General features: G+C 40.2%; 1 protein-coding gene across 1 annotated transcript in view; it reads right to left on the minus strand.

The window, feature by feature from the left end:
- Positions 1-1,944: 1,944 nt before the first annotated feature.
- The window catches only part of LOC143793697 (CD5 antigen-like), a 43,345-nt gene continuing 25,848 nt past the window's right edge, over positions 1,945-19,441 (minus strand). Inside the window, exon 5 of the mRNA XM_077280733.1 lies at positions 1,945-2,081. Within this exon, the coding sequence (XP_077136848.1) occupies positions 2,077-2,081 (5 nt within the window). The 3' untranslated portion in view covers positions 1,945-2,076. The remainder of the gene's footprint in view (positions 2,082-19,441) is intronic.

A 19,441-nucleotide genomic window follows, 5' to 3' on the forward strand; every position in this document is an offset into this window, starting at 1 on the left:
ACTATATATACTACATGGCTGTACAATATACTACGTGGGCTGTACAATATACTACATGGCTGTGCAATATACTACGTGGCTGTGCAATATACTATGTGGGCTGTGCAATATACTACGTGGGCTGTGCTACATACTACGTGGCTGTGCAATATACTACGTGGGCTGTAATATACTACTTGGCTGTGTAATACACTACATGAGCTGTGTTATACACTATGTGGGCTGTGTTATACACTACGTGGGCTGTGTTAAATACTGCGTGGGCTGTTATATACTACGTGGGCTGTGTAATATACTGCATGGGCTGTGTTATATACTATGTCGCTGTGCTATATACTTTGTCGGCTGTGCAATATACAAAGTTGGCTGTGTAATATATTATGTGGCTGTAATATACTGCGTGGGCTGTGCTATATACTGCATTGGCTGTGCAATATACTATGTGGCTGTGCTATATACTACGTGGGTTGTGTAATATACTACGTGTCTGTGTTATATACTACATGGGCTGTGCTCTATACTACGTGGACTGTGCAATATAGTACATGGACTGTGCAATATACTACGTGGCTGTGCAATATACTACGTGGGCTGTGCAATATACTACCTGGGCTGTTATATACTACTTGGCTGTGTTATACACTACATGAGCTGTGTTATACACTATGTGGGCTGTGTTATACACTACGTGGGCTGTGTTAAATACTGCGTGGGCTGTTATATACTATGTGGGCTGTGCAATATACTACGTGGCTGTGTAATATACTGCGTGGGCTGTGCAATATACTACGTGGCTGTGCTATATACTACGTGGCTGTGCCTATGCAGCATCAATAGTAAAAACATATAATGTTAAAAATAATAATAAAAAAAATCATTATATTCTCACCTTCCGGCGTCCGCAGCCTTTCCCGCTCCTCGCGAGGCTCCGTCCCAAGAATGCATAGCGGCAACGACCTGCATCGCTCAAGGCCTGGGCTGGATTCGGGGGCCACCGGAAGGTGAGTATATAACTATTTTTTGTTTTAATTCTTTTTTTTAACAGGGATATGGTGCCCACATAGAAGCTATGTGAGCTGTGTTATATACTACGTGGGCTGTGTTACATACTGCATGGGCTGTGTTATATACTGTGTGGGCTGTGTTATATACTACGTCGCTGTGCTCTACACTACGTGGGCGGTGCTATATACTGCGTCGGCTGTGCTATATACTACGTCGGCTGTGTTATATACTGCGTGGGCTGTGTTATATACTGCGTGGGCTGTGCTATATACTACGTGGGCTGTGCTATATACTACGTGACCTGTGTTATATACTGTGTGGGCTCTGTTATATACTACGTGGGTCTGTAATATACTATGTGGCTGTGCTATATACTACGTGGCTGTGTTATATACTGCGTGGGCTGTGCTATATACTTCGTGCCTGTGCTATATACTACGTGGCTGCTATATACTACGTGACTGTGCTATATACTACGTGGCAGTGCTATTTACTACGTGGCTGTGCTATATACTACGTGGGCTGTTTTATATGCTACATGGGCTGTGAGACTCTTTCGCCCGGGGCCCTCAAAAACCTGAAGCTGGCCCTGGCTTCACTGATTCACAATCAGCGACAGGCGCAATCCGGCCGAGAATTGGCGCGGGATTTGAACCACGCTTCGCTAATTGGTAGCGCCTGGCCAGCCGAATCCTGTGTATTCATTGCATTATTCCGAAATCTTCATAAAAAAACTAGATACATATTCTAGAATACCCGATGCGTTAGAATCGGGCCACCATCTAGTGTATCATGTCAGAATAACAGAGATGATATATAGCGACATTATTCAGTACAAAATTCTGAGTTTATCTAGGGTGAATTAATTTGTGAATATGCAAGTGCTAAATATGTAAAATAACAATTCATATTAAATAAATATAAAAATTAAACAGGTGCAATAATTCATTGCTCTTTATACTGTATATGTGTAAATCACCAACAAGATCATTAAAACAAGACATTTCTTTGAAAATAAAAGCATTGGAGACCTCCGGCATATGAAGCATATGTGAGAAGACTTCTTTTCCTTCAACCTGTAAGATATTGAGGTTAAACATATGACATTATATATACAAAGCCTAAAGAATCAGAATAATACCATCCATTGAAACAATCACATTCATAAGAATCAGACAACAACCAATTCATCCCCTACTCAGAGCACTACTAGTAGACCCCATCAGGAAAATAATATAATACAGGTTGCCACCCAATAAAAGATCAGTATTAACATGTATAAAGGGTAATATAGCAGTTATGTTCCTGTACATAGGGGGCAGTATTATAGTAGTTATATTCTTGTACATAGGGGCAGTATTATAGTAGTTATATTCTTGTACATAGGGGCAGTATTATAGTAGTTATATTCTTGTACATAGGGGCAGTATTATAGTAGTTATATTCTTGTACATAGGGGCAGTATTATAGTAGTCATATTCTTGTACATAGGGGCAGTATTATAGTAGTCATATTCTTGTACATAGGGGCAGCATTATAGTAGTTATATTCTTGTACATAGGGGCAGCATTATAGTAGTTATATTCTTGTACATAGGGGCAGTATTATAGTAGTTATATTCTTGTACATAGGGGCAGTATTATAGTAGTCATATTCTTGTACATAGGGGCAGCATTATAGTAGTTATATTCTTGTACATAGGGGCAGCATTATAGTAGTTATATTCTTGTACATAGCGGCAGCATTATAGTAGTTATATTCTTGTACATAGCGGCAGTATTATAGTAGTTATATTCTTGTACATAGGGGCAGTATTATAGTAGTTATATTCTTGTACATAGGGGCAGTATTATAGTAGTTATATTCTTGTACATAGGAGCAGTATTATAGTAGTTATATTCTTGTACATAGCGGCAGTATTATAGTAGTTATATTCTTGTACATAGGAGCAGTATTAGAGTAGATATATTTTTGTACATGGGGGCAGTATTATAGTAGTTATATTCTTGTACATAGGAGCAGTATTATAGTAGATATATTTTTGTACATGGGGGCAGTATTATAGTAGTTATATTCTTGTACATAGGGGCAGTATTATAGTAGTTATATTCTTGTACATAGCGGCAGTATTATAGTAGGTATATTCTTGTACATAGGAGCAGTATTATAGTAGATATATTTTTGTACATAGGGGCAGTATTATAGTAGTTATATTCTTGTACATAGGGGCAGTATTATAGTAGTTATATTCTTGTACATAGCGGCAGTATTATGGTAGTTATATTCTTGTACATAGGCGCAGTATTATAGTAGTTATATTATTGTACATATGAGCAGTATTATAGTAGTTATATTCTTGTACATAGGAGCAGTATTATAGTAGTTATATTTTTGTACATAGGAGCAGTATTATAGTAGTTATATTCTTGTACATGGGAGAAATATTATAGTAGTTATATTCTTGTACAGGAGCAGTATTATAGTAGTTATATTCTTGCACATAGCGGCAGTATTATAGTAGTTATATTCTTGTACATAGGAGCAGTATTATAGTAGTGATATTCTTGTACATAGGACCAGTATTATAGTAGTTATATTCTTGTATATAGGGGGCAGTATTATAGTAGTTATATTCTTGTATATAGGAGCAGTATTATATTAGTTTTATTCTTGCACATAGGGAGCAGTATTATAGTAGTTATATTCTTGTATATAGGAGCAGTATTATAGTAGTTATATTCTTGTATATAGGAGCAGTATTATAGTAGTTATATTCCTGTACATAGGGGCAGTATTATAGTAGTTATATTCTTGTACATAGGGGCAGTATTATAGTAGTTATATTCTTGTACATAGGAGCAGTATTATAGTAGTTATATTCTTGTACATAGCGGCAGTATTATAGTAGTTATATTCTTGTACATAGGAGCAGTATTATAGTAGATATATTTTTGTACATGGGGGCAGTATTATAGTAGTTATATTCTTGTACATAGGAGCAGTATTATAGTAGATATATTTTTGTACATGGGGGCAGCATTATAGTAGTTATATTCTTGTACATAGGGGCAGCATTATAGTAGTTATATTCTTGTACATAGCGGCAGCATTATAGTAGTTATATTCTTGTACATAGCGGCAGTATTATAGTAGTTATATTCCTGTACATAGGGGCAGTATTATAGTAGTTATATTCTTGTACATAGGGGCAGTATTATAGTAGTTATATTCTTGTACATAGGAGCAGTATTATAGTAGTTATATTCTTGTACATAGCGGCAGTATTATAGTAGTTATATTCTTGTACATAGGAGCAGTATTGTAGTAGATATATTTTTGTACATGGGGGCAGTATTATAGTAGTTATATTCTTGTAGATAGGAGCAGTATTATAGTAGATATATTTTTGTACATGGGGGCAGTATTATAGTAGTTATATTCTTGTACATAGCGGCAGTATTATAGTAGGTATATTCTTGTACATAGGAGCAGTATTATAGTAGATATATTTTTGTACATAGGGGGCAGTATTATAGTAGTTATACTCTTGTACATAGGGGCAGTATTATAGTAGTTATATTCTTGTACATAGGGGCAGTATTATAGTAGTTATATTCTTGTACATAGCGGCAGTATTATGGTAGTTATATTCTTGTACATAGGCGCAGTATTATAGTAGTTATATTATTGTACATATGAGCAGTATTATAGTAGTTATATTCTTGTACATAGGAGCAGTATTATAGTAGTTATATTTTTGTACATAGGAGCAGTATTATAGTAGTTATATTCTTGTACATGGGAGAAATATTATAGTAGTTATATTCTTGTACAGGAGCAGTATTATAGTAGTTATATTCTTGCACATAGCGGCAGTATTATAGTAGTTATAGTCTTGTACATAGGAGCAGTATTATAGTAGTGATATTCTTGTACATAGGACCAGTATTATAGTAGTTATATTCTTGTATATAGGGGGCAGTATTATAGTAGTTATATTCTTGTATATAGGAGCAGTATTATATTAGTTTTATTCTTGCACATAGGGAGCAGTATTATAGTAGTTATATTCTTGTACATAGGAGCAGTATTATAGTAGTTATATTCTTGTACATAGGAGCAGTATTATAGTAGTTATATTCTTGTACATAGGGGCAGTATTATAGTAGTTATATTCTTGTACATAGGAGCAGTATTATAGTAGTTATATTCTTGTACATAGGAGCAGTATTATAGTAGTTATATTCTTGTACATAGGAGCAGTATTATAGTAGTTATATTCTTGTACATAGGAGCAGTATTATAGTAGTTATATTCTTGTATATAGGAGCAGTATTATAGTAGTTATATTCTTGTACATAGGAGCAGTATTATAGTAGTTATATTCTTGTACATAGGAGCAGTATTATAGTAGTTATATTCTTGTACATAGGGGTAGTATTATAATAGTTATATTCTTGTACATAGGGGCAGTATTATAGTAGTGATATTCTTGTACATAGGACCAGTATTATAGAAGTTATAATCTTATACATATGGAGCAGTATTATAGTAGTTATAGTGTTCTGTGCCCTGTGTAATCACCATCCCCATCCTCCAGCATCACAGCGTTTAGGTTCACGTTGAGTAAATGGATTCAAAAATTTCGCAGCTCTTGTCAGCTCTTGGCAAGAAAAACGAAGCTGCAAAAATGCATTTTTTCAGTGCATTTTTCAGTTTTCAGTGCATTTTTTGTGCATTTTTGCTTTGCGTTTTTGACCGGTTTGAGTGAAGTCAATGGTAAATACACAAAGAGAATTGACATTCAGATTATTTTCTGCACCATTCGCTTTGCTGGAATCAGGATTGTTTCAGGTTTTGTTAGCAAATCCGCATGGCAAAAACGCACCAAAAAAAGCACCAAATCTGCAATGTGTGCACAAGCCCTTACTGTAGGGAGCTGTGCACTTGTTCAAGTGCCCTGCTATCTATGCAAATACAGCAATAACACTGTGGACTCCAGAACAAACCACTTATGGCTTTATGTGTTACAGCTGTACTATTGCTGAGCTTTATAGGTCTACTACTATTATCCTTTTAAGATAATGGAAAATATAATCTATAAAAATATTATATAGCCTTTGTTCTAGTTTTTCCTCTAATTTCCACATTTCACATCCCTGGGATTTTGCCTAATATCAATGTCTTTCATTATGTCATCAGACTCGGCTGGTTGGCTGCTCCCTTAAGCATTTTTTTCTTTGGTAATATTACAATTTAGCAATGTGTCATTATTTCTTATTCTCTTGTTCGGTCTTGAGAAATCTGCAGACACTGAGAAGTGTGATGATATTGCTAAATTGCCAGCTGTCAATTCTTTTTGCTCTAGACAGACACATTTTCCAGTTCCAAAGAAATGTTATGTAATGTCTTCTTGTACATAGGGGTAATATTTTGGTAGTTATATTCTTATGGGATAGCCGGACTGTTGGTAGCAGTGTAATATGTAGGTGCACATTCACTCTGTGGCCATTAACAGACAAATAGAACCTAGAATAAGAACAATGAACAGATGCCCTACAATAAGGAAATAAATAGTAGTAATATGTGTAAAAAAACATAGAATACCTAGTTAGCATTTTTCTTTGATCAAAAAAGGGTGACAGCCACCTCACCGTGACCGGGTGTACCCTATCAGGATGGTACCTAACACTAGTAACTTTTCTTGCTATGTGCCAGCAAATCTCAAAATAGACAGGGGCAAAATAGGACCTGGACTTGACGGTATTTTACACCTGCCTGTGGAATGCTACGTAGACAAGGTGAACAGCCCAAAGGGTGCAGGGGGACACCCCCAAATGACGAAAGTACAAGGAATTAAAGAAAAACCAATGACGTGCGCCAGTACACCTGTTAGTTTAAGTGTCTATTTTGAGGCCTTCTGACACTTAGCAAATTGAGTTACTAAAGTTAGGACCACCCTGATCTGGTACACCATGTCGCGGTGGAATGGCTTTTAAGTTTTTTTAATTAAAAAAAGTAAAATAAGTATGTTACGCTCCTACGTGGCACACGTGGTTGATAGACCCACTGTGCCATGGACCGGACTTACCCTGGAGGGTCGTAACTTAGCAGCTACTTTGGTGTTTGCTGAAGCTTCCAGTGGTGAGGTGAGACTTGTGTGGCAGGTAGCTGCCCAGTACCACTCCAGGGTGACGTCCGGACGTAGCTGCTGACGCTACTTCTGCTTCTCAGACAGAGCAGGACGGCCACTTGAGAGAAGTTCACATAGGAGAGCCTTTTGGGGCAAGTTCACACACGACAGCCACAGGAACAGGTTTTCCCTGTGCAGACAGGGTGGCCACAGGGATAAGTACACAGTCCTGGACAGGACAGCCTCTTGGGAAAGGTTCAGACCGGATGGCCTCTAAGGACAAGTTCACACAGGACAGCCAAGAGGACAGGTTTACCCTGTGCACACAGGGCTGCTACAGGGATAAGTTCACTGTTCTGGCCTGGGTATTCAGCCCCCAGGGTGGAAGACAGATACCGCCAATGTGGCCACGTGGTACGGACACCGCTGAAGCAGTCACGGGAATACAAGGGCAACTATGGTGGACTCACGGGTACTCAGAATACAGGAAACTATCAGACTAGGGAAGGGGACATGGCAACATACAGTTACCACCAACCGCCTAACACAGGGGTGTGGAACCTTTTTGCGTCCGGGGGCCATTTGCAAGTTTCTACCATCATTCGGGGGCCACACAAAAATGATCACCTTGAAAATTACCCCGGTATATTTAGTCAAACAATTAATTACGGTAACTCACCCTTAATGTGACGGCTAGTGTTGAGCATTCCGATACTGCAAGTATCGGGTATCGGCCGATACTTGCTGTATCGGAATTCCGATACCGAGATCCGATATTTTTGTGATATCGGGTATCGGTATCGAAACAACATTAATGTAAAAATGTGTAAAAGAGAGAATTAAAATAAAAAATATTGCTATACTCACCTCTCCGACGCAGCCTGCACCTTACCGAGGGAAGCGGCAGCGTTCTTTGTTTAAAATTCGCGCTTTTCTTTCCTTTACGTGAGTCCCGGCTTGTGATTGGTTGCGTGCCGCCCATGTGACCGGGACGCAACCAATCACAGCAAGCCGTGACGTAATTTCAGGTCCTTCAGGATTTTAAAATTACGTTCCGGCGTTGTGATTGGTTGCGTCGCAGTCACATGGGAGACGCAACCAATCACAGCAAGCCCTGACGTAATTTCAGGTCCTTAAGGATTTTAAAATTACGTCCCGGCTTTGTGATTGGTTGCGTTGCAGTCACATGGGAGACGCAACCAATCACAAGCCGTGACGTCACGGGAGGCTGGACACGCGCGCATTTTAAAATGGGCGCGTGTCCAGCCTCCCGTGACGTCCCGGCTTGTGATTGGTTGCGCCGCGGTCAACCAATCACAAGCCGGGAGGCTGGACACGCGCCCATTTTAAAATTTTAAAATGCGCGCGTGTCCAGCCTCCCGGCTTGTGATTGGTTGACCGCGGCGCAACCAATCACAAGCCGGGACGTCACGGGAGGCTGGACACGCCCCCATTTTAAAAAGCGCGCGTGTCCAGCCTCCCGTGACGTCACGGCTTGTGATTGGTTAATGGCGGCCATGTTGCCGGGACGCGGACCAATCACAGCAAGCCGTGACGTAATTTCGTCACGGCTTGCTGTGATTGGTCCGCGTCCCGGCAACATGGCCGCCCTGACCAATCACAAGCCGGGACTTCACGTAACCAAGTAAAAGCGCGAATTTTAAACAAACAACGCTGCCGGTTCCCTCGCTGAGGTCCAGGCTGCGTCGGAGAGGTGAGTATAGCGATATTTTTTATTTTAATTCTTTCTTTTACACATTTATATGGATCCCAGGGCCTGAAGGAGAGTTTCCTCTCCTTCAGACCCTGGGAACCATCAGGAATACCGTCCGATACTTGAGTCCCATTGACTTGTATTGGTATCGGGTATCGGTATCGGATTGGATCCGATACTTTGCCGGTATCGGCCGATACTTTCCGATACCGATACTTTCAAGTATCGGACGGTATCGCTCAACACTAGTGACGGCTGGAGCTGCTTCTCTTTGGAGCAGCTGTGATGTTAGGTGATACTGATCATGTTGCTTCTCACAGCTGCTTTTCCAGGTTTATGTTGGCCAGGAGAGCAGCCAACTTTTTGTCATAATAAGTTTTGTAAATTATATACATCACACAGGAGACACTAGGACTACTGTATATACATCACATAGGAGACGCTGAGACAGCTGTATATACACCACATAGGAGACGATGGGACTTCTATATATACACCACATTGGAGACACTGTGACTGCTGTCTGTACATCACATGGAAGACACTGGGACTGCTGTATATACATCACATAGGAGATGCTGAGACTGCTGTATCTATATAACAGAGGATGCTGAGACAGCTGTATATACATCACATAGGAGACGCTGGGACTGCTGAACATACATAACATAGGAAACATTGAGACTACTGTATATACATCACATAGGAGACACAGGGACTGTTGTATATACATCACACAGGAGACGCAGGGACTGCTGTATATATATCACATAGGAGAAGCTGGGACTGCTGTATATACATCACATAGGAGATACTGGAACTGCTGTACATGCATAACATAGGAAACATTGAGACTGCTGTATATGCATCACAGGAGACTCTGGGGTCATATAATTTACTGGAGGGGCTTTGGGGCATAGACATCACAGGAGATGCTGGGACATATTCATTACCGGGGAGACTGGGGGGAATAGCCATCACTGAGGGGCTATATACATCACTAGGAAGCACAGACAGCACTGGGGGTATATATGTCCCTGGGGGGAATGTACATCACCGGTGGGGTCACATACATCACTGGGGGCTATATACAGCACAGGGGGGCATAGCTGGAGGGCACAGAAATCACAGGGAGACATATAGCTGGGGGGAAGAGAGATGACAGGGGGGCACAGCTGGGGGCATAGAGATCACAGGCGGACATATAGCTATGAGGCACAGAGATCACAGGGGGACACATAGCTGGGGCCACAGAAATCACAGGGGGGCACATAGATCACAGGGGGGCACATACCTATGAGGCATAGAGATCACGGTGGGTATATAGATGGGGGGCACAGAGATCACATAAGGGCACATAGCTGGGGGTACAGATCACCAACAGACCGGCACAGAGCTGCCGGTACAGAGATCCCTGGGAAGGCACAGAGCTGCCTGCACAGAAATCACTCCGGAGTCTCTGGCAGCGCAGCAGCTCCTCTTCCAGGACAGGAGCGCATTGGGCGCTAACCCCGCCCACCACCGCGCTAATCCCGCCCACCCAGATGACATCATCATTCAAGTGCAGGCAGGCAACATTCTGTAATGAACGCTGCATGTCGTGCACTTGGGGGTTAATGGGCCAACAGCCGGCAGGATACGGCTGCTGCCCGAGCATTGCGGAGTCCAGGGATCTGCCCGCGGGCCGCATGAAAAGTCACCGTGGGCCGCATGAAAAGTCACCGTGGGCCGCATGCGGCCCGAGGGCTGGAGGTTCCCCACCCCTAGCCTAACAGAACTATAGGATTTGCTCAGGCACCTCCCAGTAGGGGAGGGTGCCTTTTATATAATATGTCTCGCAGCCAGTGTCGGACTGGGGTGCCAAGGGTCCACCAGTAACCAACTCCAGGGCCTCACTTTTCAACTACATGCAAATGTAACATTATCCTCAATCACAAGTTTATATAAAAATGAACTGGGTAGATTGTTAAATGAATAAGATGTTGCCTGTGTCTGTACATAGTGATTCAAGTATATTGTACCAAGTACTGCTCATATGAGAGGGTGGTGTCCTACTCTTGCACAGTGGCCCACCGGAGGATTCTCCTGTTCTTCTGTGGGCCAGTCCAAGCCTGCTCGCAGCTGTTGACTGGGAGACATGTTGCAGGTGCAATCACGTTTCACTAAATGCGTCCCAGCACATGCTGTGAGCATTTACCATGTGCGCGCGATTCCCCTTTAAGAACAGAGGCGCACGTGCACCCATACCCGCGACACACCACCGAGATTAAGTGCAGCATGCTCAGAGGAGGAAGAAGGCAGGGAATAGTGCAGTCCGGGGATCGCACTGTGGGCTGGGATGGTGAGTAAGCCGGCATTTCCCGCATGGTGACAGAATGGGACACCATGCAGGGGCACCGAGCACAGTGCTGTACAGTAGTACCCCCTTTACGCCCCCTCTTTTTCAGGCTCAAAATGACTCTTTGCAAAAAGGATGAAACCAGTTTCTTCTTCCTAGACTCTCATGACCTCTCATCAGGACCACTATTTCTCCTATCCACTGGAATAAAGGTAACATCTCCCACCTTCTTCTTGGCTCAAATGCTTTTCACCGAGTAGATGTCACTGGAGAAGAACAGAGAGGTTTTGGAAACAGGAACCTTAATTTGCAGAGTTTTACGATCCGTTCTTGAATTTGTGGCAGCTCTAGCTCAACTCAGTTTAAAACTTTTTTGCTTTTGGACCATCGGGGGTTAATGTTAGTCGTCCCCCCCTCCCCCGCTGGCAATCTGATGTTAGCACAGTGCAGCTGGGTAAGCTGATGCAGGTGGTGACCACTCCCACCATCCTTAAAAAGGTCACCTGATGCATCAGCTGTCTGCTGGTGATACGGTTCCTTTCTGGAAACCAGCCAAGCAGGAGCAGCACTCTGGAGTCAACCACGTCTGGTGTTTGGAGTCCAGTTGCTGTTGTTATCTGCGGTGTGGAGCTTAGCAGCAGTGTACATAAGCTAAGTGTGGTTTTCTGTTATCTTGTCCCTTTGGTGTTTGTCAATTCCACCTGTATGTATTATCTACAGAGGTGAGGCTAGTGCCCCTTGTCGGCCAGTGCACTAGCCAGGGCAGTATTAGGTGACTACTAGGGATGAGGTATCCTGACGGCGTCGGGGGGAAGGACCCGCATAGGGCATTAGGGGAGTACAGGGTCAGGCTCAGGTTTGAGCTCAGGTGGTGACCATTCCCCATTCCCTATGGGTAGGGCCTTGCTCTCACCTATACCATCCCCGTTCTATGTGTATTGTGCCGTTAGCTGACTGACCATCCGTTGGGTCGAGTAACACCATGACACATAGTATATCTTGGACTAGCAAGAATAGCTGTTTCCTTCGAAGAAACAGAGATGGACTGGGACTCCTCCTGGTTAGTGGATAATAGTTACTCAGACGATAACTCCATCTTCACTTTGTTATCCCACGAAGATACCTCTACAAGATCGATCTTCACATTGGTCACATCTAGGATACATTCTGCAGGCCGGTAGGGAATGGCAGCACAGGCGATCCAGCAGGAAGCACAGGAACCAGACACTTTTCGTAACACACCTTATTGAGGTACTTCACCAGACTTCAAATCTAGCACAGGCTCATGAGTTCTCAGCCATGGATCACCTAAGAGAAGGGGGTGAAAAATGTAAGTAGGCACAAAGAAAGCAATCTTCTCCAAATGAAGTGCTCCAATCAATAGCTCCACTGGTTCCATGATGACTTGAACAAATTCAGGGCAATCCTTCCCCTTCAACAGATGCTTGGCTGTTAACGGACTCTGGAAGCGTAAGGCAGGAACATGATCCCAATCCACTACGTCTTGCTGCATGAGCTCACCCGCTGAACCCGAAGCCACAAGTAGCCAAGAAAACTGTCATAGTATTTAGTGGAAAGGAAGTACTCCCGCCACGGACAACCTCTCCTATTAGCTCAAGATTTAGGAGTTTTTTAAACTTCTCTGGGTAGAAACTATCAGGATGCTCCACACAATTGCATTAGTACCGCAATCCCTTCACATGACTGCATGACTGCAGGAACGCACGACACTGCTTCGGATCCCCTTGGTAGTGTGGCAGACTTGCTGGGACGGGTTCCACTGTGGAAGCGCAACTCGCAGATTGAGTATATACGGCAGCAGGGACTGCGACTTGGACTGGTGCGGCAAAGGTCAGGGCTACAGATCAGGTAAAAAATTTGTCCCGTCGAATATAGTTACCAAACAAAGCCTCAAATATTCCAGAGAGCGATGTACCATTTGGCTCAGTGGGGCCATGGCTGGAGCAAACTGATATGCTCCTAGATGGCACATGTGGTTCGTGGACAAACTGTACCATGGACCGGATTTACCCTGGAGGGGCATTACTAAGCAATTACCTTGTTGTTTGCTGGAGCCTCTAGTGGTGAGGTCAGACTTGTGTGGCAGGTAACTGCCAGGTACCACTCCAAGGCAATGTCCTGCTGTGGCTGCTGACCCAAAAGGGCAGAGACACTACTTCTGCTTCTCGGACAGAGCAGGAAGGCCACTTGGGACAAGTTCAGATAGGGCAGCCTCTTGGGGCAAGTTCAGATAGGATGGCCTCTCAGGACAAGTTCACACAGTATGGTCTTTCAGGATAAATTCACACAGGACAGCCATAGAAACACGTTCTCCCTGTGCAGACAAGGCGGCCACAGGGATAAGTTCACAGCCCTGGACAGGACAGTTTCTTGGGGCAAGTTCAGATGGCACGGCCTCTAAGGATAAGTTCATACAGGACGGCCTCTAGGGACAAGTTTACACCGGACAGGCTCTCGGGACAACCTCACACAGGATGGCCACAGGGATAGGTTTGCCCTGTGAAAGAGAGGGCAGATACAGGAATAAGTTCACAGTTCTAGCCTGGGTATTCAGCCCCCAAGGTGGCAGACAGATATCACCAATGCGGCCACGGGGTACTGACACCGCCGAAGCAGTCAGAGACGCCGCCGAAGCAGTCAGATGAATACATCTAAGCGAGGAAAGGCATTGCTAGGTCCTGGTAAACGAGAAATGCCTTATCATGGCTACCAGGTACACATGAATTGGCCAATTTATGCGCTAAACTTTCTCAATGTTTCATATTTCTAATGCAGTAATGCAATTCAATTTTCATATTTCATATTTGCAAGTTTTGGCGCTACAGTGTGCTGCCTTATTTATTTAAATGTATATGAGTTGGTGACTCTAGGTTCAGCACCTGTTCACACCTAGTCTATGTTTGGATGTGACAGTCAGTTTTTTTGAAATTTGTATTCATTAGCCTTCTGACTGAGCACTCCACCTTTAGCTACAGGCATTTTTATTCAAGGCAGGACCCTACCTCTCCATAGAGATATCAGAGATATAGATTTTAGTCTTCGAGAGGATTCACAGGTTCCCATGCAGATGAAGACTTTATTTTAAGTGAGGAAATTCATTGCTAGGTCCTGGTAAACGAGAAATGCCTTATCGTGGCTACCAGGTACACACGAACTGGCCAATTTATGCGCTAAACTTTCTCAATTTTTCATATTTCTAGTGCAGTAATGCAATTCAATTTCATATTTCATGTTTGTAAGTTTTGGCGCTACAGTGTGCTGCCTTATTTATTCGATTAACTCTAAAAGGAGAAATATAGGAGTTTATGGTAAAAAGCCTTATAACAATCTTTATTGAAACAATCAAACATATATTGACAAACAGGGTTAAAATATTTGATAAAAAAGGACACCAACACAGACGACACTCAGTACCATGTCAAATACCAGTTGAAAAGGACTCAATCAATTTGTGTAACAGAAACCCCATCCAATTCAATGTCCATCCACATGCTCCCAATTGTGGCTAATGCAAAATTAGATTTGGAAATCCATCTTCCATGCTGCCACATTAATGCACATGGTCATGATATCAACATGTATTGGGGGTAAGAGTACATTCAATTTAATACATGTTGATATCATGACCATGTGCATTAATGTGGCAGCATGGAAGATGGATTTCTAAATCTAATTTTGCATTAGCTACTAGGTCACAATAATTAATGTCCTCCCTCCAGCAACAATTGGGAGCATGTGGATGGACATTGAATTGGATGGGGTTTCTGTTACACAAATTGATTGAGTCCTTTTGGACTGGTATTTTACATGGTACTTAGTGTTGCCTGTGTTCGTGTCCTTTTTTATCACATCTTTTAACCCTGTTTGTCAATATATGTTTAATTGTTTCAATAAAGATTGTTATAAGGCTTTTTACCATAAACTCCTATGTTTCTCCTTTTTGAGTACATTGAGTATGGAGTGGTATGTAGGTAGCTACGCGATACTTGCTTGGCATACTGAACAAAATGAGTCTGGGTATTTTTGTATTAACTTATTTATTTGATTGTATACAAGGGCAACTAAGGCAGACTCACAGGTACTCAGGATATGGGATACAGGATACTATCAGATTAGGGAAGGGGACCTGGCAACATACAGTTACCACCAACCACCTAGCAGAACTATAGGAGTTCAATGACTCCAGCAGCAGTACACGCCTTGTGAATCTCCCCCAAATTTTTGAATGGCCTTTTCTTAACAGTCCTTTCAAGGCTGCGGTTATCCCGGTTGCTTGTGCACCTTTTTCTACCACACTTTTTCCTTCCACTCAACTGTCCATTAATATGCTTGGATACAGCACTCTGTGAACAGCCGGCTTCTTTAGCAATGACCTTTTGTGACTTAGCCTCCTTGTGCAGTGTGTCAGTGACTGCCTTCTGGATATCTGTCAAGTCAGCAGTCTTCCCCATGATTGTGGAGCTACTGAAACAAACTAAGGGACCTTTTTAAACATTTGGGAAGCCTTTACAAGTGTTTTTTTGCAAATTATTCTAATTTAATGAGATAATTACTTTTGGGTTTTCATTGGCTGTAAGTCATAATCATCAACATTAACAGAAATAAACACTTGAAATAGATCACCTCTGTTTGTAATTACTCTATATAATATACTATTATAATAGTTACATTCTTATACATAGGAGCAGTATTATAGTAGTTATATTTTTGTACATAGGAGCAGTATTATAGTAGTTATATTCTTGTACATAGGAGCAGTATTATAGTAGTTATATTCTTGTACATAGGAGCAGTATTATAGTAGTTATATTCTTGTACATAGGAGCAGTATTATAGTAGTTATATTCTGTACATAGGAGCAGTATTATAGTAGTTATATTCTTGTACATAGGAGCAGTATTATAGTAGTTATATTCTTGTACATAGGAGCAGTATTATAGTAGTTATATTCTGTACATAGGAGCAGTATTATAGTAGTTATATTCTTGTACATAGGAGCAGTATTATAGTAGTTATATTCTTGTACATAGGAGCAGTATTATAGCAGCTACATTCTTGTACATGGGGCAGTATTATAGTAGTTATATTCTTGTACATAGGGGCAGTATTATAGTAGTTATATTCTTGTACATAGGAGCAGTATTATAGTAGTTATATTCTTGTACATAGGGGCAGTATTATAGTAGTTATATTCTTGTACATAGAGGCAGTATTATAGTAGTTATATTCTTGTACATAGGAGCAGTATTATAGTAGTTATATTCTTGTACATAGGAGCAGTATTATAGTAGTTATATTCTTGTACATAAGAGCAGTATTATAGTAGTTATATTCTTGTACATAGGAGCAGTATTATAGTAGTTATATTCTTGTACATAGGAGCAGTATTATAGTAGTTATATTCTTGTACATAGGAGCAGTATTATAGTAGTTATATTCTTGTACATAGGGGCAGTATTATAGTAGTTATATTCTTGTACATAGGGGGCAGTATTATAGTAGTTATATTCTTGTACATAGGAGCAGTATTATAGTAGTTATATTCTTGTACATAGGGGCAGTATTATAGTAGTTATATTCTTGTACATAGAGGCAGTATTATAGCAGTTATATTCTTGTACATAGGAGCAGTATTATAGTAGTTATATTCTTGTACATAGGAGCAGTATTATAGTAGTTATATTCTTGTACATAGGAGCAGTATTATAGCAGCCACATTCTTGTACATGGGGCAGTATTATAGTAGTTATATTCTTGTACATAGGGGCAGTATTATAGTAGTTATATTCTTGTACATAGGAGCAGTATTATAGTAGTTATATTCTTGTACATCGGATCAGTATTATAGCAGCTACATTCTTGTACATGGGGCAGTATTGTAGTAGTTATATTCTTGTACATAGGGGCAGTATTATAGTTGTTATATTCTTGTACATAGGAGCAGTATTATAGTAGTTATATTCTTGTACATAGGAGCAGTATTATAGTAGTTATATTCTTGTACATAGGAGCAGTATCATAGTAGTTATATTCTTGTACATAGGGGCAGTATTATAGTAGTTATATTCTTGTACATAGGAGCAGTATTATAGTAGTTATATTCTTGTACATAGGGGCAGTATTATAGTAGTTATATTCTTGTACATAGGGGCAGTATTATAGTAGTTATATTCTTGTACATAGGAGCAGTATTATAGTAGTTATATTCTGTACATAGGAGCAGTATTATAGTAGTTATATTCTGTACATAGGAGCAGTATTATAGTAGTTATATTCTTGTACATAGGGGCAGTATTATAGTAGTTATATTCTTGTACATGGGAGCAGTATTATAGTAGTTATATTCTTGTACATAGGAGCAGTATTATAGTAGTTATATTCTTGCACATAGAGGCAGTATTATAGTAGTTATATTCTTGTACATAGGAGCAGTATTATAGTAGTTATATTCTTGTACATAGGATCAGTATTATAGCAGCTACATTCTTGTACATGGGGCAGTATTATAGTAGTTATATTCTTGTACATAGGGGCAGTATTATAGTAGTTATATTCTTGTACATAGGAGCAGTATTATAGTAGTTATATTCTTGTACATAGGGGCAGTATTATAGTAGTTATATTCTTGTACATAGAGGCAGTATTATAGTAGTTATATTCTTGTACATAGGAGCAGTATTATAGTAGTTATATTCTTGTACATAGGAGCAGTATTATAGTAGTTATATTCTTGTACATAAGAGCAGTATTATAGTAGTTATATTCTTGTACATAGGAGCAGTATTATAGTAGTTATATTCTTGTACATAGGAGCAGTATTATAGTAGTTATATTCTGTACATAGGAGCAGTATTATAGTAGTTATATTCTTGTACATAGGAGCAGTATTATAGTAGTTATATTCTTGTACATAGGAGCAGTATTATAGTAGTTATATTCTTGTACATAGGAGCAGTATTATAGTAGTTATATTCTTGTACATAGGGGCAGTATTATAGTAGTTATATTCTTGTACATAGGGGGCAGTATTATAGTAGTTATATTCTTGTACATAGGAGCAGTATTATAGTAGTTATATTCTTGTACATAGGGGCAGTATTATAGTAGTTATATTCTTGTACATAGAGGCAGTATTATAGCAGTTATATTCTTGTACATAGGAGCAGTATTATAGTAGTTATATTCTTGTACATAGGAGCAGTATTATAGTAGTTATATTCTTGTACATAGGAGCAGTATTATAGCAGCTACATTCTTGTACATGGGGCAGTATTATAGTAGTTATATTCTTGTACATAGGGGCAGTATTATAGTAGTTATATTCTTGTACATAGGAGCAGTATTATAGTAGTTATATTCTTGTACATAGGGGCAGTATTATAGTAGTTATATTCTTGTACATAGGAGCAGTATTATAGTAGTTATATTCTTGTACATCGGATCAGTATTATAGCAGCTACATTCTTGTACATGGGGCAGTATTGTAGTAGTTATATTCTTGTACATAGGGGCAGTATTATAGTTGTTATATTCTTGTACATAGGAGCAGTATTATAGTAGTTATATTCTTGTACATAGGAGCAGTATTATAGTAGTTATATTCTTGTACATAGGAGCAGTATTATAGTAGTTATATTCTTGTACATAGGGGCAGTATTATAGTAGTTATATTCTTGTACATAGGAGCAGTATTATAGTAGTTATATTCTTGTACATAGGGGCAGTATTATAGTAGTTATATTCTTGTACATAGGGGCAGTATTATAGTAGTTATATTCTTGTACATAGGATCAGTATTATAGCAGCTACATTCTTGTACATGGGGCAGTATTATAGTAGTTATATTCTTGTACATAGGGGCAGTATTATAGTAGTTATATTCTTGTACATAGGAGGCAGTATTATAGTAGTTATATTCTTGTACATAGAGGGCAGCATTATAGTAGTTATATTCCTATACATAGGGGGCAGTATTATAGTAGTTATATTCTTGTACATAGGGGCAGTATTATAGTAGTTATATTCTTGTACATAGGAGCAGTATTATAGTAGTTATATTCTTGTACATAGGAGCAGTATTATAGTAGTTATATTCTTGTACATAGGAGCAGTATTATAGTAGTTATATTCTTGTACATAGGAGCAGTATTATAGTAGTTATGTTCTTGTACCTAGGGGGCAGTATTATAGTAGTTATATTCTTGTACATAGAGGCAGTATTATAGTAGTT

Source organism: Ranitomeya variabilis, chromosome 1 (assembly GCF_051348905.1).
Source record: "Ranitomeya variabilis isolate aRanVar5 chromosome 1, aRanVar5.hap1, whole genome shotgun sequence".
NCBI lineage: Eukaryota > Metazoa > Chordata > Amphibia > Anura > Dendrobatidae > Ranitomeya > Ranitomeya variabilis.